The sequence below is a fragment of the Propithecus coquereli genome, unplaced genomic scaffold (genome assembly GCF_000956105.1).
Source record: "Propithecus coquereli isolate 6110/MARCELLA unplaced genomic scaffold, Pcoq_1.0 Scaffold301, whole genome shotgun sequence".
Taxonomy (NCBI): Eukaryota; Metazoa; Chordata; class Mammalia; order Primates; family Indriidae; genus Propithecus; species Propithecus coquereli.
In genome coordinates, this window is record NW_012148631.1 from 2,724,831 (window position 1) to 2,743,200 (window position 18,370).

General features: G+C 57.7%; 1 protein-coding gene across 1 annotated transcript in view; it reads left to right on the forward strand.

Moving 5' to 3' along the window:
* Nucleotides 1-2,623: 2,623 nt before the first annotated feature.
* Nucleotides 2,624-18,370, forward strand: part of FGF18 (fibroblast growth factor 18) — a 33,013-nt gene continuing 17,266 nt past the window's right edge. Inside the window, exons 1-3 of the mRNA XM_012649714.1 lie at nt 2,624-3,201; nt 3,374-3,410; nt 15,893-16,073. Of these exons, the coding sequence (XP_012505168.1) occupies nt 3,170-3,201; nt 3,374-3,410; nt 15,893-16,073 (250 nt within the window). The 5' untranslated portion in view covers nt 2,624-3,169. The remainder of the gene's footprint in view (nt 3,202-3,373; nt 3,411-15,892; nt 16,074-18,370) is intronic.

The following is an 18,370-nucleotide window of genomic DNA, read 5'->3' on the forward strand; positions in this document are numbered from 1 at the left end:
CTTATCATCTCATCCCATTGGTTTCACTCAAGCACTGTAACAAGCTAGCATTCATCTCTTGGCTTGCTACTGCCCATCTTCCCTAGTAGAAGCAAAATGCTTTCTTAGTGCAGGGACCTTGTCTGTCTTCAGTGAGGGCATGATAACACAGTAGGATCTCAATGCACAGTGACTGAATGAATTGGTGAGAAGTGACTATGAAATTAGTGGCACATGTTAAGTGTTATACAGACATGTCAAATCCAGACAGAACCCATTTAAGATTCATGCATATGGTAAATAAGTCATATTGGTAAATAGGTATATGGAGCTAGGTTTGGGGGTGTGAATGGTGGGGAAAAGGAATAATGTGGTATAAAATGAGTGGATTTGGAGTCAAAAGACAGATTCTAGTTAAAACATCTCTTCAACTATAAGTTGGGAGTGATCGTGCCTCCCTTCTTCATGAAATTGTGAAGAAAAAAAATGTGCAAATAACTCTAAAACCGTAATTATGATTATTAGTTAACAGCTAAAATGTTTGTAGCCTTCATTATATGCCAGACTCTAAATGATCTCATTCAGTACCCAGAAAACTCTGTGAGAGTTGTTACTGTTTTTAGCCATATTTTGTAGATGAGGAAGCAGAATCTCAGACTGTTGCTTGCTGGAATTTATAAATAAATGTTGGAGGCAATATTCAAATCCAGGGCCTCTCTTGATTTTATGCTCTTACTCAGAACTGTTGTCTTGACGGGACTTTATGGTCACTCTTATTTGTGTGATAGGTCAGATCAACAAGTTATACTATAAGCACTGAAAAAGATTGCAAGCATTTTAGATAGGACATAGGTAATTATGTACTCATTCTATTCCCAAGTAATAGAAAATAGTAACAGTATAGAAGAAAACTGGAAGTATGATTCTTAGGAGACACTTCGAACACTTTTTAGCAGGTGGTAAGACAAACCACCTCTTGACTGGGTCTTAGAGGGCTTTCTGTAAAGCAAGATCAAAGGTGGTGGCAATGACTCAGGTTCCAGTGGGAGCATCTCTATTTGTGGTTGGTCATTGCATCCTATCATGGGATTGGTTCATTTTCTCCAGAACTTGGGAAGTTACCAGTAACTCTGCAAGACTAGTTTTGGCAATCAGAATGTCTAAGTAAATTCAGCCCAGCAGCTTCATGCAAGAATTTTCCCCATCACTCAGCACCTGGTTTTGAAAAGGTTTTCTGCACTTGTGTCCAATACTGAAACAGAGGCTATCTGTTTAAAATAGCCTCAGCTTTGAAAGGGAACTTAAAATAGCTTGCAAAGAGGCCTGATATTTGGAACAGTTGCTGATGTTTTATATCCTATAACTTTCGGAAATAGCACTGTTAGACAGCACCTACCTCAATTTATGATGATCTACTGAAACGAGAGTATCAAACACAGTCCATGCAAGGAGGCTTTTAACCAAATAGTCCGGATTCCTGGGTTTTGCTTTTTTGAGCTTGTTCTCCAGTGCCTTTCTCACTGTAAGTTGTTTCCCTTAAGTATCAGGCCAAAGCAGAGCTTGGCTGCGGGCTCTAGCCAGAGTGAGGCAGGTGCCTGACAAGGACACCTATACTTTGGGGTTGGCGGGAAGGACAGGAGTTATGCCTCTGGAAGGGGCAAAGGCAGTAAGAACGAGTGTCCTGAGAGGAGTCCTGGTGAAAGGAACCAGGCTGCTTAGTATGCAAACAGAGGCAAATTTTAGCTTGATTTTGGAAAGAGGCCAGAAGAGGGTCTAGAGTGGTCCTGTCCAGAGTCCTGCTGGTTACTACCCATCCTGTAGCCCGCCCGCGCTGGGGTTGCAGTGACGCCTCGGGCCGCTAGGTGGTAGCCGTGTGTTTCCAAAGCTGGATCGCCTACCGGAAAGCCCAGCCGGGATCCCAAGAACCTATCCAGAGTCCCTGGGGTGGGAGCGAGAGACGCCCCGGAGACCCCCCCTCCCAAGCGGCAGGCACGGAAAAAAACCACCTAGAGTGGCCAGTCCGCCAGGGGGGTGGCTGGGAAACGCCACGATCTTGCGTGGACTCAGGGCGGGTAAAATCGACCCCCCTTAAGCGGAGCCGCCCCGAGGGCTGGGCGCGACCCGCCCCCTCCCCGCTCCCCACTGAAGTGCTGGTGGGTGTGAGTGAGTGCGAGTAGCGAATGTGGGCGGGCGAGGACGCTCCGCACCTAACTGCGTTCTTGGGGACCGCCGCCTGCCCAATTCCAGCAACGTTTGCGCCGCAGCGCGGGTCACTGCGCCCCGGCGCAGAGCTCCGACGGCTTCCAGCGCTCACCAGCTCCTGCCTCGCGGGTTCTGCCCCTTCGGAGCGGCCGGTCCCGTCGCTGAGAGTCTGAGCACCTCCCCTGCAACCCGGAGCCGCCAGGAGAAAGAGGAGGAGGCAGCGAGAGGCCGCGGCAGGCAGGCGAGCAGGCAGGGCCGCCTTTGATGTGGGCGCGGCGCACCCAGGCGAGCTGAGCGCCCGTCCGGCCGCGCCCCGAGGGGGGAGCCCCCGGGTCCCGCATCCTCATTGTGCCGGCTCGGGCCCGGGCCCGCCCCCGGCCCCCCGCCCCCTCGCCGCCCGCGCGTAGAAAACGCCCCGGCCGCCGCCAGTGGTGGGAGGCGGCGATGCGCACGGCCGGAGAGACGCGGAGGAGGAGACATGAGCCGGCGGGCGCCCAGACGGAGCGGCCGTGACGTGTTGGCGCTGCAGCCGCTCGCCCCAGCCCCGGAGCGCTGACCCCTGGCCCCGCGCAGCCCCGCGCCCTGGCCAGACAGCGGAGCCCAGCTTCCAGCCCTGCTGCGCATGCTGCCCCCGGAGCGAGCCAGATAGCCAGCCTCCCGCGACTCCCGGACGGCCGTCCGGCCAGCAGTGAACAAGCTTCCCCGCACCGGCCGGGCGCCTCCTGCACAGCGGCTGCCGCCCGCAGCCCCTGCGCCAGCCCGGAGGGCGCAGCGCTCGGGAGGAGCCGCGCGGGGCGCTGATGCCGCAGGGCGCGCCGCGGAGCGCCCCGGAGCAGCAGAGTCTGCAGCAGCAGCAGCCGGCGAGAAGGGAGCAGCAGCAGCAGCGGCGGCGGCGGCGGCGGCGGCGGCGGAGGCGCCCGGTCCCGGCCGCGAGGAGCGGACATGTGCAGGCTGGGCTAGGAGCCGCCGCCTCCCTCCCCGCCCAGCGATGTATTCAGCGCCCTCCGCCTGCACTTGCCTGTAAGCGCCCGCGCGCGGAGTTGCCACCCTGCCCGGCCGTCTGTCCGTGTGCCTGTGGCTCTGTCTGCCCGCCCGTCTGTTCGCCTGACTTTCCGACTGCGTGTCTGTCTGTCTTTCCGCGCTCCCCTCTCCCTCAAGTCCCACTGACCGCCTCTCCATCTCTTTCCCGCAGGTGTTTACACTTCCTGCTGCTGTGCTTCCAGGTACAGGTACGTGGGCTCCTGACTCTGACCTCCCCCGCCCCTGCTTCGAGGTACATGCCGACCCCCCTTCCCGGGCCGCGCCCCCTCCCTGTGCCCCACCCCTCCTGGGCGCCGAGCCCGGTGCACCTGTTCCCAGGGCTCGGAAGGGCGGCTCCGTGCGCGCCCTGCGCCGGCAGGGGACCGGCCAAGGGCAAGGGGCTCTGCCGCGGGGCCCAAGCCAGCGCGGGCTGTCGCGGCGCCTATCGGCGCCCAGAGCCCGCGGGCTCAGCCGCAGCAATGTGCCCGGCTCCAAGCCCCCTGCCCGCGGCCAGCGAGGAGTGGGACCTAGGGATCATCTCTGCCAACCGTCCCTTAACATCGCCGCTTGCTCTTCCAAACAAAAAGGCTCCTTTCAGAGAGTGGATTTCGAGTCCAGGAAGAAAGCTTCAGTTGTAAAGTACTCTGTGGTTTCAAAGGCGTTTGCAGCATCGAGAGAGAGAGAGAGAGAGAGAGAGACTAAGAGACAGACACACGCGCTCGGGACAAGGGGAGACGCGGGGCACCTAGGCCAAGGGCGGCTGCCCGCGAGGCCGCTCCAGGACGGGCCGCGCTCCGCACGCCCTCGCCCAAGGTGGTGCAGCCTCGGCTGGTTCCCAGCCTGCTCCGCGTTCGCTCGCTCTCCGTGCATCAGAAGAGGGCTTGGCGCTCAGCCTGGAAAGCACTTGCTAAAATCTGATCTGTTACTTCAGCAGCTTTCAGACTCGGGAAGGTCTTGGCACGCAGACAGTTGGAACGCTCTGGCTTCCAAAGCTGTAGAAATGAAGGAAAAAGGGGGGTGGGAGGGAGAGCGAAGAGGGAAAAAGGGAGCCGACTTCAGCCCCGATTAGAACCAGACCAGGGCTGCCTCAGCATGGAGGCGGGGAGTGGGCAAAGGGAATAGGAAGCCCAGCTGCCCAAGCCCCCCACCCACCTAGAGCTGCAAGGGAGGGGACCTAGGCGGAGCCGGACACCAGCCAGAACAGGGTTATCTGACCCTTCCCCTTCTCCGTGGAAGGCAGGTGTCCTTACAGGGCTAGTTAGAGAAGATGCTTAGACCTTAGCCTTCGGGTTCTGGAGATGCCCAGAGAGAGCCTTGAGCTGGGGAAAATGGGGATTCTCCCAGCTTTCCAGCACAACGAGTGTTGTATGTGTTGAGTGCTGGGAGTCAGCAGCCTCTTGCAGTGTTTGGTGGTGGTGGCTGCTTATCTTCCTTCCACCCTAGGGAGAGGCTTGTTACCCTCATGGTAGGCACCGAGCTAGGGGCAGCCAGTGGGGCTGGGGGCTGGAAGGATGGATGGACAGACAGACTGATGGGGTTCTTTCCTCCTGTTGGCTGGGCTGGGGTCCCCAGTGACTGCTTGAATCAATACAACTGGAGTCAGTAACTTAAGACTGGCTGTGTGCCAAAGCAGATGTGACCCTGTGTGGTGATGGGGGTGGGGTGTGGAGTGGCTGGTGTCGGAGAGGGAGGCTAGTGCCAGGCATGGCCTGCCTGGTCTGCAGCTGAGTCCCCAAGCAGAGGGCAGGCCCCAGGGTCACTGCAGGGGGCTCTGCTTGTGTGACCTGGGCAAGAGCTGTTTTCCACAGTGCTGCGCCGGGGGTGGGATGGTGCAGTGGGCATGGAGGCAGAGGGGAGGGCTGCAGGCCATGTTGCCCAAGCTTCCAGATGCCTGCTGCTCTTGGTTCTTTTCAAAGTGGAGCCCAGGAGGGGTTGCTGTGTGGTCTTTGTGTTCTCCGGGGGAGTTGGTGGGAAAGAGTCTGGACTCTGCATCCCCCCTCCGTCCACCTCCTGGCCAGAGCTAGAGCCAGCATCTTAGGAAAGAGCTGGGTGGTCTGCCTGGGTTAGGTCAAGAGGCAGCCTTCAAGCAGGTGAGGGAACCTCCTCTCGCCCTCTCCTACCACCCCCTTCCTTTGCCCTTTGTCCTCCCCAGCCTTTCCACACCCAACTGCCATGCCCTCTTCGGGTATCTAAGGAGAGGATTACTGGAGGGTCCCTGAAACACTGCATGAAAATGGTGCCCAAATGTGCTATGGCTCCTGAAAGGGGGTTCTCAGCTCCCTGCAGATTTTCAAAAGCATCTATAATCCCTAAAAAAAGAAATACCATCCTAGGGGCTTGTGGGCAAGGTTGGCAGGCTCATGTCCCTATTCACGCTCCAGGGACAAAAGTAGGGTGGCCTTAGTAGAGATGAGGGGTGGGAGCCGTGTGATGTCAGCTTCCAGGAGCTGGAGTCTGCTCCCTGCTTAGGTGGTGCTGGGCAGCTGCCAGAGTGGCTACATCCTGGGCACTTTGCAGTCGCAGTTAGAGTTCCTTTGGTGTGCAGGGGCCAGGGAGGCCTCCCTGCATGGTGGGAAGGCCTCAGGGCTTTGCAAACCAGTGGACTAGACTGAACCCTAGCTCCATCTTTCCCTGTCTGTGGGTCCCCGAGAGTCTTAGTTTCATTATTTGTGAAATGGGTGGTCATGAGGTTGCACTGATACATGATAGGGGTGGAAGAAGTTTTTCGAATTCTCATCCCCCAGGATGGCACCGTGCTCTGCTGGGAAATGGATGCACCTATGCCCTTTCCTCCCCACCTCGGTGTTTTTGGGTCTGGTCCAGTGTTAGCAGTGCAGTTTCTGGGCTCCTCCCCTCTGCGTGTCCCTCAACCACCAGGCCCAGAATGGGTCCCCGCCCCCAGCCACGATTCCATGAGCACATTCAATGCCAGACACTGTCCGCCCCCCACCCCCAATGTGGTGAGCCCCGCCCTCACCCACCAGCCACCCCGGGAAGCAGGAAGCTGGGAATTTAATAAAATCCCTTCATCCCTTCTCCACACGACTCGGGACACCACAGATAGCTCAAATCGGAAGAATTTTAAAAATTTCCGCGGGGAGCAGGCGGCGTGACCAGTAAATTGCTTTTCTGCACTTGGCTGAGCTCTGACAATGACACCGGGCTGGGCCTTTCACACAGCGCGGCTGGCACCTGCCTGACATTGTTCCTGCCGCCAGGCTCGGCTAGGTCCTGGCCTTCCCCAGACAGGCCAGGCGTGAGGCAGGCCAGGGCTGGGGGGGCTTCCTCTGGCCCCTTGTCCCTCCTGCCAGCCCCTTGTCCCTCCCACAGTGCCACTTCCTCTCTCACCCCACGAGGCGTTGGAGTTTGGAAGTGTCCTTCCACGCCCCCTCTCAGCCTGACCACCCCCCCACCCCTGGCCTCCTCAGGGAGGTTTAGACCCTTTTCTCAAACTGGCTGGGATGGGCAAGCCGGAAACAGTGTCCTCGGGACAAGAGGAGGGTGGGAGCCCTCTTAGTGGATGGTACTTTAATTCTTAAAGCAACATTATCCATCTGTCCGCGCAGACAGGTCCTCCTCATTCAGCGCACACTTGCTGGGAGCCTGCTTCTTGCTGGCCTTGGGGATAGACCTAGTCAGCCCCTGGCCTCCAGGAGCTCCCAGTTTAGAGGGGGAAAGTGCCGGCTCCACGGGGGCTTGTGCACTCTGTCCCTGCTCTCCCAGCCTGTGGAGTATGGCCAGGCAGGCACCTCTTCCTCCCTTGAGCAGAGGAGGAAACCAGCGCTGAGGAGCAGAGACTTGCCTGAGGGCCAAAGGCCCTGCTTGTGGGAATGTCGAAGTGTCCCTTACATCCCAAAGCTGGCTTCATTCTTCCAGCCATTCTCCGGGGAGGCTGAGGTAGGAAGGGGGAATGTTCCTGCTTCACAGATGGAGAAACCGAGGCACAGAGCGGGGAAGGGATTTATTCAGGGCCATAGCTAACTAAGCCCCAAGACTCTGGATTCAAGATCTTCCGTTCTTTCTACCACGCCAAGCTGACTTTTCTAGAAGAATGCTGAAATTGTTTAGAAAGATACTGGTGGGGAAACAGAGTCCCAAGAGACAGGCTAGAGGTCCACGTCAGGCCCTGTTTGGATTCTGGCGGGGGGTGTTCAGAACCCGGGTAGGGTCTCTGGGGCTGAGGGCATCTGACCGGAGTCTGCAGCCCTGATCCTCCCGGAATGTGCTGATCAGAGAGGGTCCCAGACTGAGAGGTGGGTGTCTGGGTGTCTGGGGGTGGGGCCTGGGATTCAGCGCTCCCCTCCCAGCGGAGGACGAGGGGGCGGGGCGCCCCGCCGGCATTCCTGCAGCCGGGGAGTGTCACCCGCTCTGAGATAAGGAGGTGGATGTTTAGAATTTCTTGTGGTTGGCACGGCCAGTGTCAGCAGGCTCGGGCAGCGCGTCGGGGTCACAGGTGCTGCCTCCATCCTGCCCCCGGCAGGTCCAAGGGCACCCTGGGCCCCCAGAGGGAAACTGGAGGGGCACGGGGAGGAGCCTTCCACTTTTAGCAGGGCCTTTGGGTTGTGACTTAGTCCTCCAGCAGGGAAGTTGCGGGTGTGGAAAGTTGGGGTGCGGGCTCATCAGGCCAACAGCAACACCACTGGCAGTGGCCGCGAGGTGCTGTGTGCTCACTCGCACATGACTCAGGTCAAGCCTCACCTGCAGGCTGGAGAGAGGGACTCTGCAGAGGAGGGAAAGGAGGCTGGGGCGTGAAGTCACCTGCCTTTGGTCACACGGTGAGAGAGAGGCAGAGCTGCGCTCAGCCCTGGGCCTGCCCAGGTCTAGCTCCCCGGCTTACTGGTGTGAGAGCTCTGGAGCTGGCCAGCCTGCTTCACACCGTAGCTCTGCCTTCTCTTTGCTGTGTGATCTTGGGCAAGTTACTTAACCTCCCTGGGTCTCAGCTTCTGCATGTGTAAAATGGGAAAAAAACAACCTAGGAAACAGTCCCTGCTGCCTGAGGGGCGTGGGGGAGGGGCCATGCATGGCAAGAACTCTTTTTTGAAGTCCAGACCCAGCTCCTGGGCCTCCTGCTCTGAGAGGGGTCCCTCGCCCCTCCCCCTGCCAGGTATAGTGAGTCCTCCTTCCCAAGGGGCTCTGCCACAGAGCAGAGAGACTCCCGGGATCCCTGGGTTCCGGTCCTGGCTCTGTCACTGGCTCATTGTGTGACCTCCCTCTCTGAGCCTTGGTTTACCCACCTGGGTATCAGCAAGGCAAGGGAGGTGGTTTCTGTAGTACTTGAATGTGTAGGCTTTGGTGTAGCAGAAACCTGGGTTTGAATCCTGGCTGTGCTGCGTAGCAGCCATTCAGTAAATATTCCTTAGCCTTCAACCCTCTGCACCTCAGTTTTCCCCATCTGTAAAACAGGGTAATGAGAAGCATCTACTTCTTAAGGGTTATTGTGAGGACTAAATGGGATATTGTACACAGAGTAGCTAGCATATGGCTGGCACTCAATAAATAAATAGGTAGTAGTAATTGCTGAATCAATGATACTGTGTATATTGGGTACATAACATGCTGTGGGGTGCTAGAGAAATCTAGGAAGGATGTGTTCCTTGGATCGGTGACATCGGGTCTCTTCCAATCTGAGTTGGAAACATAGGCTTTGAACATAAGTCTAGATTTAATCATCATTCCACCACTCATAGGCTGTGTGGCCTTGGGCAAGGTCCTTAACCTCTCTGAGTCTCTGTTCTCTCATGAGGTACAAAAATAGGGATAATATCATACCACGCCCCAGGCTGGTCGGTAGGAGTAATTGAAGCCATGTCCTGGACCAGATATGCAGTAGGCACTCAAACATGGTATTGCTCCTCATTAACCATCCACAGACATTTATGGGACGCTTGCTGCATGTCTGGCCCTGGACTGGGTTTCGGGGGGAATGAAAAAGATGTCCAAGACTTCGGCTTTTCCCTCCAAGTGTTCCCTGTAACGGGATGGCAGATACTTTGGACAGCTTTACTTTCCACATGCCCCCGGGCCCTGTCCCACCTTTTGCCTTGGAATCTCATGGCACTTTGTTGCTGTTCTTTGACCCAGTGCACTCTCTGTAGAGCTCACAGGGACAGAGAGGAACTCAGGTTCTGGACCCGGCCCACCTGAGTCACACCCCACCTCGCCTGCTAGGTAGCTGTGTGATCGAGAGACTTGGTTGACCTCTCTGCGGCTTGTCATTCGTATGGGCATTGGGATGGAACCCGCTTCTTGGGGTTGCTGGGAGGGTGAATTGCGGTCCCCTGGGGGAAGCGCTTGTCACGGTGCCCAGCTCATTGTAAGCGTTAAGTCACCGTGAGCTGCAGGATGCATCCGGCTCTGGGATATCCACCAGCTCGCAGGTTCCCGGAAGTCTAGGGGAGGTCTGACCCCCGCTGCAGGCACTGTGGCGACGGCACAGGCCCGGCATGCAGGATGCAAGTGGGTGTGTTAGTGGAGGGCCCGGGGAGAGGTTCTCTGGGGGCCAGGGACCTGGATTGAGTCCCCCACCCACTCTCCTGGTGCCAGGTGCTGAGCACAGACAGGTGTCAGCTTCTGTCTCAGCCCTTGGGGACTTGAGAAAAACAGGGATGTGTGCTAGGGAGCAAGGCTCAAGGGTGCAGTGGGTGCTCTGATGAAGGGCCCTGAAATCAGCCTCTCAGGTAAGAGCATTTGGCTGGGGAAGATACCCCGTTTGAACCTTGAAGAGGACACCGTGAGCCTGTGTGTGTGTGCGCGTGTGTGTGCGTGTATGGAAAAGCCTTGTGGGCACATGGAACAGTGCTACCTGGAAGCAGGGAATAGCCTGGTGTGCTCAGGGAGCCCCGCACTGATTGAGGTGGCTGAAGTGTCAAGTTCCAGGAATGCGGGTGATGGAAAGGCCACAGTGGGCGTGAGTGCCGGAATAAAGGGCTGTCTGCTGTGTCATAGGCATGCATGACTACTCTCCCGGCCCAAGCGCTGTAAGGGAGCTGGCATGGAAGCAGGGATTGGCGGGAAGGGAAAGGGAGGGAGAGAAGGGGACGTGGGTCTTCCAGGTCCTGCCCCCACCCTCAGGCCGGCTCCAGGGTTGACTCTCGGCGGCAGCGGCGCCCATATCGATGAGCTGTACAGACAAGGCTGATGTATGGGGAAAGGGAGGCCAACCCTGAGCCCAGCCCCCACGCTGCAGCCCCCCTCCCATGCTGATGGCTCAGCCCTGCCAATCAATACATTGATAGCCCTGGGAGCTTAATGGACAGGCTGGGGGTGGGGAGGCCCTTCGCGGTATCCCTGTCTGTCCTCGCTGAGCGTGGTGCGCAGGGTGTGACAGGAAAGGGGCCAGAAGCCTGGGCTGAGGGGTGGGGGTGCCCATCTGAGCCACACCGAGATTCAGAGTGGGCCCAGCCTTCCTCCCCCTTTTCTGTCCAGAGGTGCCAGCTGGGGGAAATTCACGGGCCTCAGGGCCAGAAGTGGGTTCAGATCTGGGGCCTGTCGCTTTCTGTACAAGTTGGGCCAGTCCCGTGGCCTCTTTGTGTCTCCCGTTGCCACCTGGCACACAGGGATAGTAATAGTTTCGACCTGCTTGGGTTGTTTGAGGAGCTGGTGCCCGGCTTGTGCTGAGCCTGGGCCCTGGCATGACACGAGTGCCGGGTCAATGGGAGCCAAGGTGCGCTTCACTGTCACCGGGGCAGTAATCCGTCCGGCACCTCCCGGGCCGAGGTCCAGCCCGCTCTCGAGGAAGAGTTTGGGGAGTTGTGTTTTCAGGTGGAGAGAGAGGCCGTCTTTACCAAGGACCACCCCTGGAGGGGGGTGAAGATCTCAGGTTTGAATCTAGAATTTGGAGAAGCTCTGAAAGCCTCAGCTGGCCCGCCCTGTGTGGCTGCAGGCGGTGGTGGAATGTGGCTGGGCCCCTTCTGGGACCAGGGAGACCCTCCCTTTCTGGGCAGGCCGCCTGGAGGCAGGAGGGCAGATTGCATGAGGCTTCCAGGATTGGGCACCTGGGTGAGGTGGGCAGTATGACCCTATCTTTCCCTCTTGGGTGAGGGCAGAGAGCTCCAGTATCCCACCCCCACCCCCAGCTGTGGCCTTTGGCCTGAACCATTTGCCATCCTGGGAGAGGGGAGAGGAGGCGAGTGAGGAAGAGGAGGGTGAAGTGGTGGAGAGCTTGGCCTGGATTCGAATCTTGATCCCTCTTGTTGCCAATTCCGTGACGTAGGACAAGCGATGTAACCTCTCCGAGCCTCAGTTTTTCCATCTGTAAAATGGGGATAATAATCATAGCAGCTTGTCGGGTTGCTCTGGGTATTACAAAGGAAAATTGACCTCAGGTGGTTCTCAGCACAGAGGAAGTGTTCCACAAGTACGGGCTCTTTAAAAAACAAACTAAACTAAAGAAAAAGAAAGCAGTGGCTATTGTTACTAATACAGTCTTTTTCAGAGGTAAATATGGTAAACAATCCCCATTTTGCTGATAAGAAAAATGAGGGTTAAAGAAATCGAGTAAGTTGGTGATCGGGTGAAGCCAGGTGACACCCAAGGTTAGTCAGTGCTAGGTACTGCGCCGTCGTTGAGTGTGTGCATGTCGGAGGGGTGTCATGGGGGGCATCTGTGGGAGGCGGAAAGGGCCCAGGAAGAAACAGGAAGCTCCCTAACGTGCTTTCCAGAGCCGTAGTGGGCCGGTGAGGCTGACGTCTCAGGCCACAGGGAGTGACAGTGGCTGTTGGATGCCCTGGTGGGGGCACCGTGGTGGGTGGGCCGGCTCTGTTCCACTCAGTGCCATGTTCGTCCCGGGACCTGGCAGACCTGGGGGAGGTGTGAGCCTGTCTGGCCCTCCTTGTTGCTTCTGTGCAGTGGGGAGTCAATGTTTCCACCAGAGTCGAAGCCCGCAGGCAGGGGAAGAGGTGGGCTGGGGGCCACTGGGGTCTCCGGCTGCAGGGGGATGGTAGCCACCTTGCCGTGGGAAAAGCCTCTTCGACCCCAGCGATAATCCATGTGTCTGGGCTGGGAGGATGGTGGAGCGACAGAGGCACTTCCCTCTACAGAAGGAGGCATGCTTTGTGTGCCAACCGCTCTCGCCTTGAGAGAGCCGAAGCAATTTGATTTTGTTCACACCACAGCTTTTCAACCCCCCTGACAATTGTGCACCTGGGGGTGGGGGCGTTAGCCAGGCTGACAGCAGCTCTGACCGTACTGGGAAAGCCTTGAAGATCGGCCCCCTGTCAGGGCAGCCAGCTGACGGGAAAGGAGAAGTGGAGGTTCCCAAGGCACCGCCGCTTTGCATGAGCTCCGGCTGCTGACCTGGAGCTGGGCTCACCCACGCTCCAGCTCTATGGCCCTGGAGCGATGGCCTCAGTGGTCTGATCTGTGAAATGGGTGCTCACCTCCGTGGGTGGTTGAGGGAATTAGAGGAGGTTCCGTGTCTAGAGGGCTTCTTAGCAGAGTGCCTGGAGCAGAGGAAAGCTTAGTGATCAGTAGCTTTAAAAACATCCCTTGCCATCCTCTGTTGGGTGCTCTGCTTGCTCGGGTAGTAAGTGGCGGGGCCAGTATCGGCCTCCAGGTTCCCCTCACTTTCGGCCACAGCCTTTTGGCAAACATTTGATGATCGCCTCCTGTGGGCAGAGCTGAGATCCCAGGGAGGAACCAGACAGGCTGGACTTGGGACAATAAGCCGTTGCAGTAGACTGACCTGAGGCCCGAATCCAGCCTGGGAGGTGGAGGCCGGGAATGGCTTCCAGAGGTGGCCCCTGAAGGCAGGTGACAGCCAGGGAGAGGGGGCAGGCAGGGTGCCCTGGGTGGAGGACCCAGCCTGTGCAAAGGGCTGGAGCTCACCAGGAGTCTTGCCCAGGAAGCCCAGGGGTACTTCCTCCTGCCTTTCAGGAGGACAGACCCTGTTCCCATGTCAGAGGCCACCCCCACTACCTCTCTCGGGATTGATCTGGCCACAGAGTGTGGCTTAAATGGTGGAAGCTGGACAAGATGGATTGTTTCCCCCCACATCCTGGGGAAGAGCCACCTGATAGCCCCTGCTGACCCTGGGTCACCCACACTGCCTCTGTCCAGTGGGCCAGGGAGAAAATCATTAACGGGAGGCCAGCTTCTGGGGCAGGACAGCTGCCCTCGGGGACCTGGGGTAAGGAGATTGGTTTGACCTCTGGTCAATAAGGTCTCCTGTGAGCAGGAGGAGAGTTGGAGGATAGGGAGGGACACTGGAGGCCTACTCTGGGGGAGGGGACAGGGCCAGCCACCTCCGGAAGTCATTCCAGGAAGGTCGGAGGCCATGGGTAGGAGGTCTTCAGGACAAATGCCTGCCAGGTGTGGGCCTCAGAGGTACTGGAGTTCGTCCTTCCCTGAGCAGCAGGATGTGAGAGGAGGTGGGCCCACGTGTCAGATCCAGGCTGTGCGTGGTGCCGGGCCAGCAGGCCGGGCCCTGCCCCACCAGGCTGTGTGGCTTGCAGCAATGGGCTTAACTTTTCTGGGCCTTAGTTTCCACATCTGTTAAATGGGGTGATACGCGTTCCCATGGGATTATCAGGACTATCAAAAGCAATAGCACCTTCCCAAATGGGAATCTGGGTTGCAGGGCTTCCCTTAGAGCCCTTAAAGGGTTCTGGTAAGTTCCATCAGCAGTCATCTCTCCCAAGTGCTTACTGCAGGCCAGACCCTGTCCTGAGCACTTTGTGTCTTCCTTTATGTGTTTGATCTTCACAGCCACCCTTGGGGTGGGCGCCATTATCATCACTCTCATTTTATAGGTGAGGAAACTGAGGCACAGAGAGTTTAGTAACTTGCCTAAGGTCCCTTAGCTGGAGAGTGGCATGCCCTGGGTTTTGAACCTGGGGCCAGCTCCTAATGGCACGGTGGGGTAGGGGGCAGGCTGGCCCAGCAAGGTACACTTGACTCTGCATGGCCCGCTCTGTGACCTTGGCCATTAAGCTGTGCCGGTCAAGCTCAGTTTCCTCACCTGTAATAGGATGATGCTTCCAAGCTGAGGGTGACTGTGAGGGTTCAATGATGTGGTCCCACTGCGGTGCCTGTGGGGCCCAGGCCCAGGTGGGAGGACACGTGCAGGTCAGCTTGGGGGCAGGGATCCTGGACTGGGTGTGAGCTGTAGCACATGAGGGACATAGTTCCTGTCCTTGGGAGCTCACAGCTGGAGGGCGAGGCGGATGCTTGGGCAGCCAGGATCCTGAGAGCTCTGCCAGAGGCTGAGTGGGGCTGCACTGGTGTGTCGGTGGGGTCCTGCGTGCCTAGCATCGCGCCAGACTTTGTGGGCACACAGAGAACAAACCCAGAATGCCGTCTGGCTTTCAGCAACTGTTCGGCTTCGTGGTTAAGGTGGAATGGGACATGTGGACAATTAGCCGGGTGTAGGAAAACCTAATCTAATGCTGAATGGCATGACAGGGCTCCAGGTCTTTTCAGCATTCATGTAATCCCAGCGCTTGGGGACGCCAAGGCGGGAGCCTCACTTGAGCCCGGGAGTTTAGAGACCAGTCTGGGCAACATAGTGAGATCCCGTGTAAACAAAAAATTTTTAAAGATTAGCTGGGCATGGCGGCATGTGACTGAGCGTGTGCCTCAGCTACTTGGGAGGCTGAGGTGGGAGGATGCCTGAGCCCAGGAGTCTGAGGCTGCCGTGAGCTGTGATCTCACCACTGCACTCTGGCATGGGTGACAGAGTGAGACCCCACCTCTAAAACATAAAAAATAAAAAAAGTTTCTACTGTGTTAGGTGCTGGGGATATAGGGACAAACATGAAAGAGACAGCTCCATCTTCCATGGTACTGCCAGTCTATTGGGGCAGACAGACAAAACCAAGATGAGTAGGTGATATGTCAGGCTGATACATGCTAGAAAGAAACACACAGCATGGAGGAGGGGGGGAGAGCGACAGAGGTGGGGGTGGCTTCAGAAAAGGGCCCAGGAAGGACTGTGTGAGGAGGTGACATTTGAGCAGAGACCCAAATGAACTAGAGGGGCCAAAAGGTGAAGATCTGGGAAAGAGCATCAAAGCAGAGGGAAGAGTAAGTGCAAAGGCCCTGGGGCAGCAGTGTATTTGAGTTTGGAATGCTCAGAGGCAGTAAGGTGGCTAGTGCAGCTGGTGGGGAGGGAATGGTGGAAGAGGAAGGTGGAAAAGCAGTTGGGCTCAGTTCGCAGGGCCTTGAGGCCATGGAGAGGACCTTTATCTATAAAGTGTGAAGGGAAGCCCTGCAGAATGTGGGGATTGGGGATTGGGTTTGGTGGAGGACAGACTGCCAGAGGGTGAGAGTGGCAGCGGGAGGCCAGCGAGGAGGTGCATGCAAATTGTCCAGATGAGAGGCCACATCTGGGGAAGGAGACGGGAGATGTGTGTTGGCGGAACCACAGAAGGCTTCCTGGAGGATGTGGACAGGCAGGAGCTAAATCTTGAGGGATACAGGGAATTTCTGCAGCAGGTGCAAAGCAAAGGCTTCTCCAGGAGGGGCCGGGGATGTGGGCAAATGCTTGGTTAAGGTGAGCACGGGCACTCCTGGGGGATGGGGGGTGAAGTTACAGCAGAATCTGCCCCATTGGGGGTGAAATGGGGGTGTCATGGTGCGGCCCACAGCTGGCGGAGAGGAGGCCCCTGCTCTTTGTTGTGGACGGGGCTGGCTCCTGCATGCAGGGGACTGGGACTCCCGGGATGGCTTCACTGTTTCCCCTTTCCCTGCCCAGGTGCTGGTTGCCGAGGAGAACGTGGACTTCCGTATCCACGTGGAGAACCAGACGCGGGCTCGGGACGATGTGAGCCGTAAGCAGCTACGGCTGTACCAGCTCTACAGCCGGACCAGTGGGAAACACATCCAGGTCCTGGGCCGCAGGATCAGTGCCCGCGGCGAGGACGGGGACAAGTATGGTATGTGCCAGCCCCCTTCTCCCACCCTATGCACATGCTCTTCCCAGCCTCCGAGACCTCAGGTTCAAATCCCAGCTCTGCGGGGTCCTGGCTATGTGATCTGGGGCCTAGTACTGATCCTTTCTGAGCCTCAGTTTCCTGATCTGTAGAATGGGGATGCCATAGTGAATCCTTGAGAGGCTTGTTAGGAGTACTAACTGAAGACGTGAATAAAAGTGCTTTTGCTGGTAAATGCTCCTTAAATGGCAGCTGTTGTAGCATCAGTGCCTTGCCTAGGGATGGCCTAAAGTAGGTGGTTGCTCTTCTGAGCCATTGCTTCACTGCCCCAGTTTCAGATACTTCAAGGGGCGGGAGCCTCTGGCTGGTGCTTTTTAGATGCTGGTGGTGGTAGAAACAGGCCTGGTGCTTGTGTGTATGTATGTGCATATATGCTTGTGTGTATGTGTGTGCGTGTGTGCTCTGAGCTTGAGCTTGTGCACCTGTGTTGCACGGGCACTCACCGCACCCTGGGCCATGGTCCCCTTGGCCTGCCCTTGACCCTGGAACTGCCCAACCCTCCTCTGGGGTGTTTGGGAACCCTCTCCCCTCCCCCCATTCATGCCGCCTCTGCCAAGGGCTGGGCGGAGTGAGACACCCTGACTCCCTCCCTCCCCAAGTCCCCGGCCCACAAAGGTGCTCAGTAGTCAGGAAAAGACAGGACTCCGCCTTCCCAGAGCTTAGAGGGGATCTGGCCGAGACAGACGCTGAGCAAATACTTACTACGCAGTTTATTTATTTAAAATTGCTGGGCAGGAAAAGCCAAGGCTGCTGCGAGGCCTCCTGGTCCTCACGCCTCACCAGGAAAGCACCTGCCCCCACCGTTGCTGCCTTCCCGGCCCCAGGTTCTGGGAGGCGTCCCAGACCCCAGCTTGGGCCTGGGGAGCCGGGGCGGTGGGTGGCCAAGACACCGGTGGGACTGTGGTCCCCTGCGAGGGCTGAGCCTATCAGCCTAGGCGTGTCTGGGATGGTGCCCCGCCTGCTTGCCAGCCCCTGCCCGTGGCAGTCAGGACGTGACAACAAGACAAATAATTTCTTGGACCTTTTATCTTGGACACCATTTATTTTCCCTCAGCCCCGGGGCAGGACTGACCTCATGGTAGGGCCCAAGCGTGGCAGCTGCACTGTCACTGGGGGCTGGGCAGGGCTGGGCTGGGCAGGGCCGGGCCACGCTGGGCTTGCGCCCCTCCTGCCCAGCTGCCTCCCCCCTGCTCCCTGTCCGTAGTCAGGTAACTGCCTCCACCCCTTCCCCGCTTGTTTCTGTCCATCTCTCTGTCTTCCCCTCCACACCACCTCTGTCCTCCTCCCTGCCTCCCTCCCTCTGACCGCAGCTTCCTCCTGCCCACCTCTCCCAGGCCCTCTGCTGGCCGCCTCTCCGGGGCCTCCCGTCTCTCCCTGCCCCCCTCCACGGACGCGGACGCCTGGCTGTGTTGGGCAGCCCCAGGTGGTGGTTTTCCCTGGGATCTGCTGTCCAGTTGCTGCCAGGGAAGGGGCAGCTGGCTGGCCAGGGCGGGAGGAGGTGCCCTCCTGGGGAGTCCCCGGAGCTCTTGCTGGCCCCTCCAGGCTAGGAGAGTACAGGGGGGTCAGACTCTGGTCTGAACCATCTGTCCACACCCTGAGACAGGAGGCAGGAGCTCGGGAGGGAGGGGAGCCCAGAAATGGCTGCCCCCTCACCCCAGAAGCCACTTGCCCTCTCATTCCCTCTGCCTGAACTGGGAGCTCAGGGGGTCTTACCTGCTGTGTGACCTCAGACAAGCCCTTTGCCTTCTCTGAGCCTCAGTTTCTCTTCTGTATAATACAAGGGATGGACTAGAGTGGTGCGTCTTAGACATTACCGTGCATGCAAATCACCAAGGGCTCTTGTCAAAATGCCCATGTTGACTCAGGGGTCTGAGGTGGGGCCTGAGCTTCTGCATTTCCAGCAAGCGCCCAGGTGGTGCAGCAGGACCACACCTGGAGTGTCCCGGGCCCAGCCCACCTTGGCTTCTCTGCTGCTCTACACTTTAGGATTTAATCACCTCTCTCAAGGAATATGCTAGTGTGCTCCTCCACCCCCCCAGCACCCAGGGCAGGGGACTAGCTGGCTGCTGCCACTCCATTTAAATGTCACATTAGAAACGCAGATGAGGCCGAGGGACCCCATCTGTGAGCCCTGGGAGAGGAAGTGAGACAATGGAGCCAATTGAGGCTTCCAATGTAGATAATCAATACAAATATTATTGGGAGGGTGATTTATGTGGGCAGGCCAGGCAGGAGGGTGA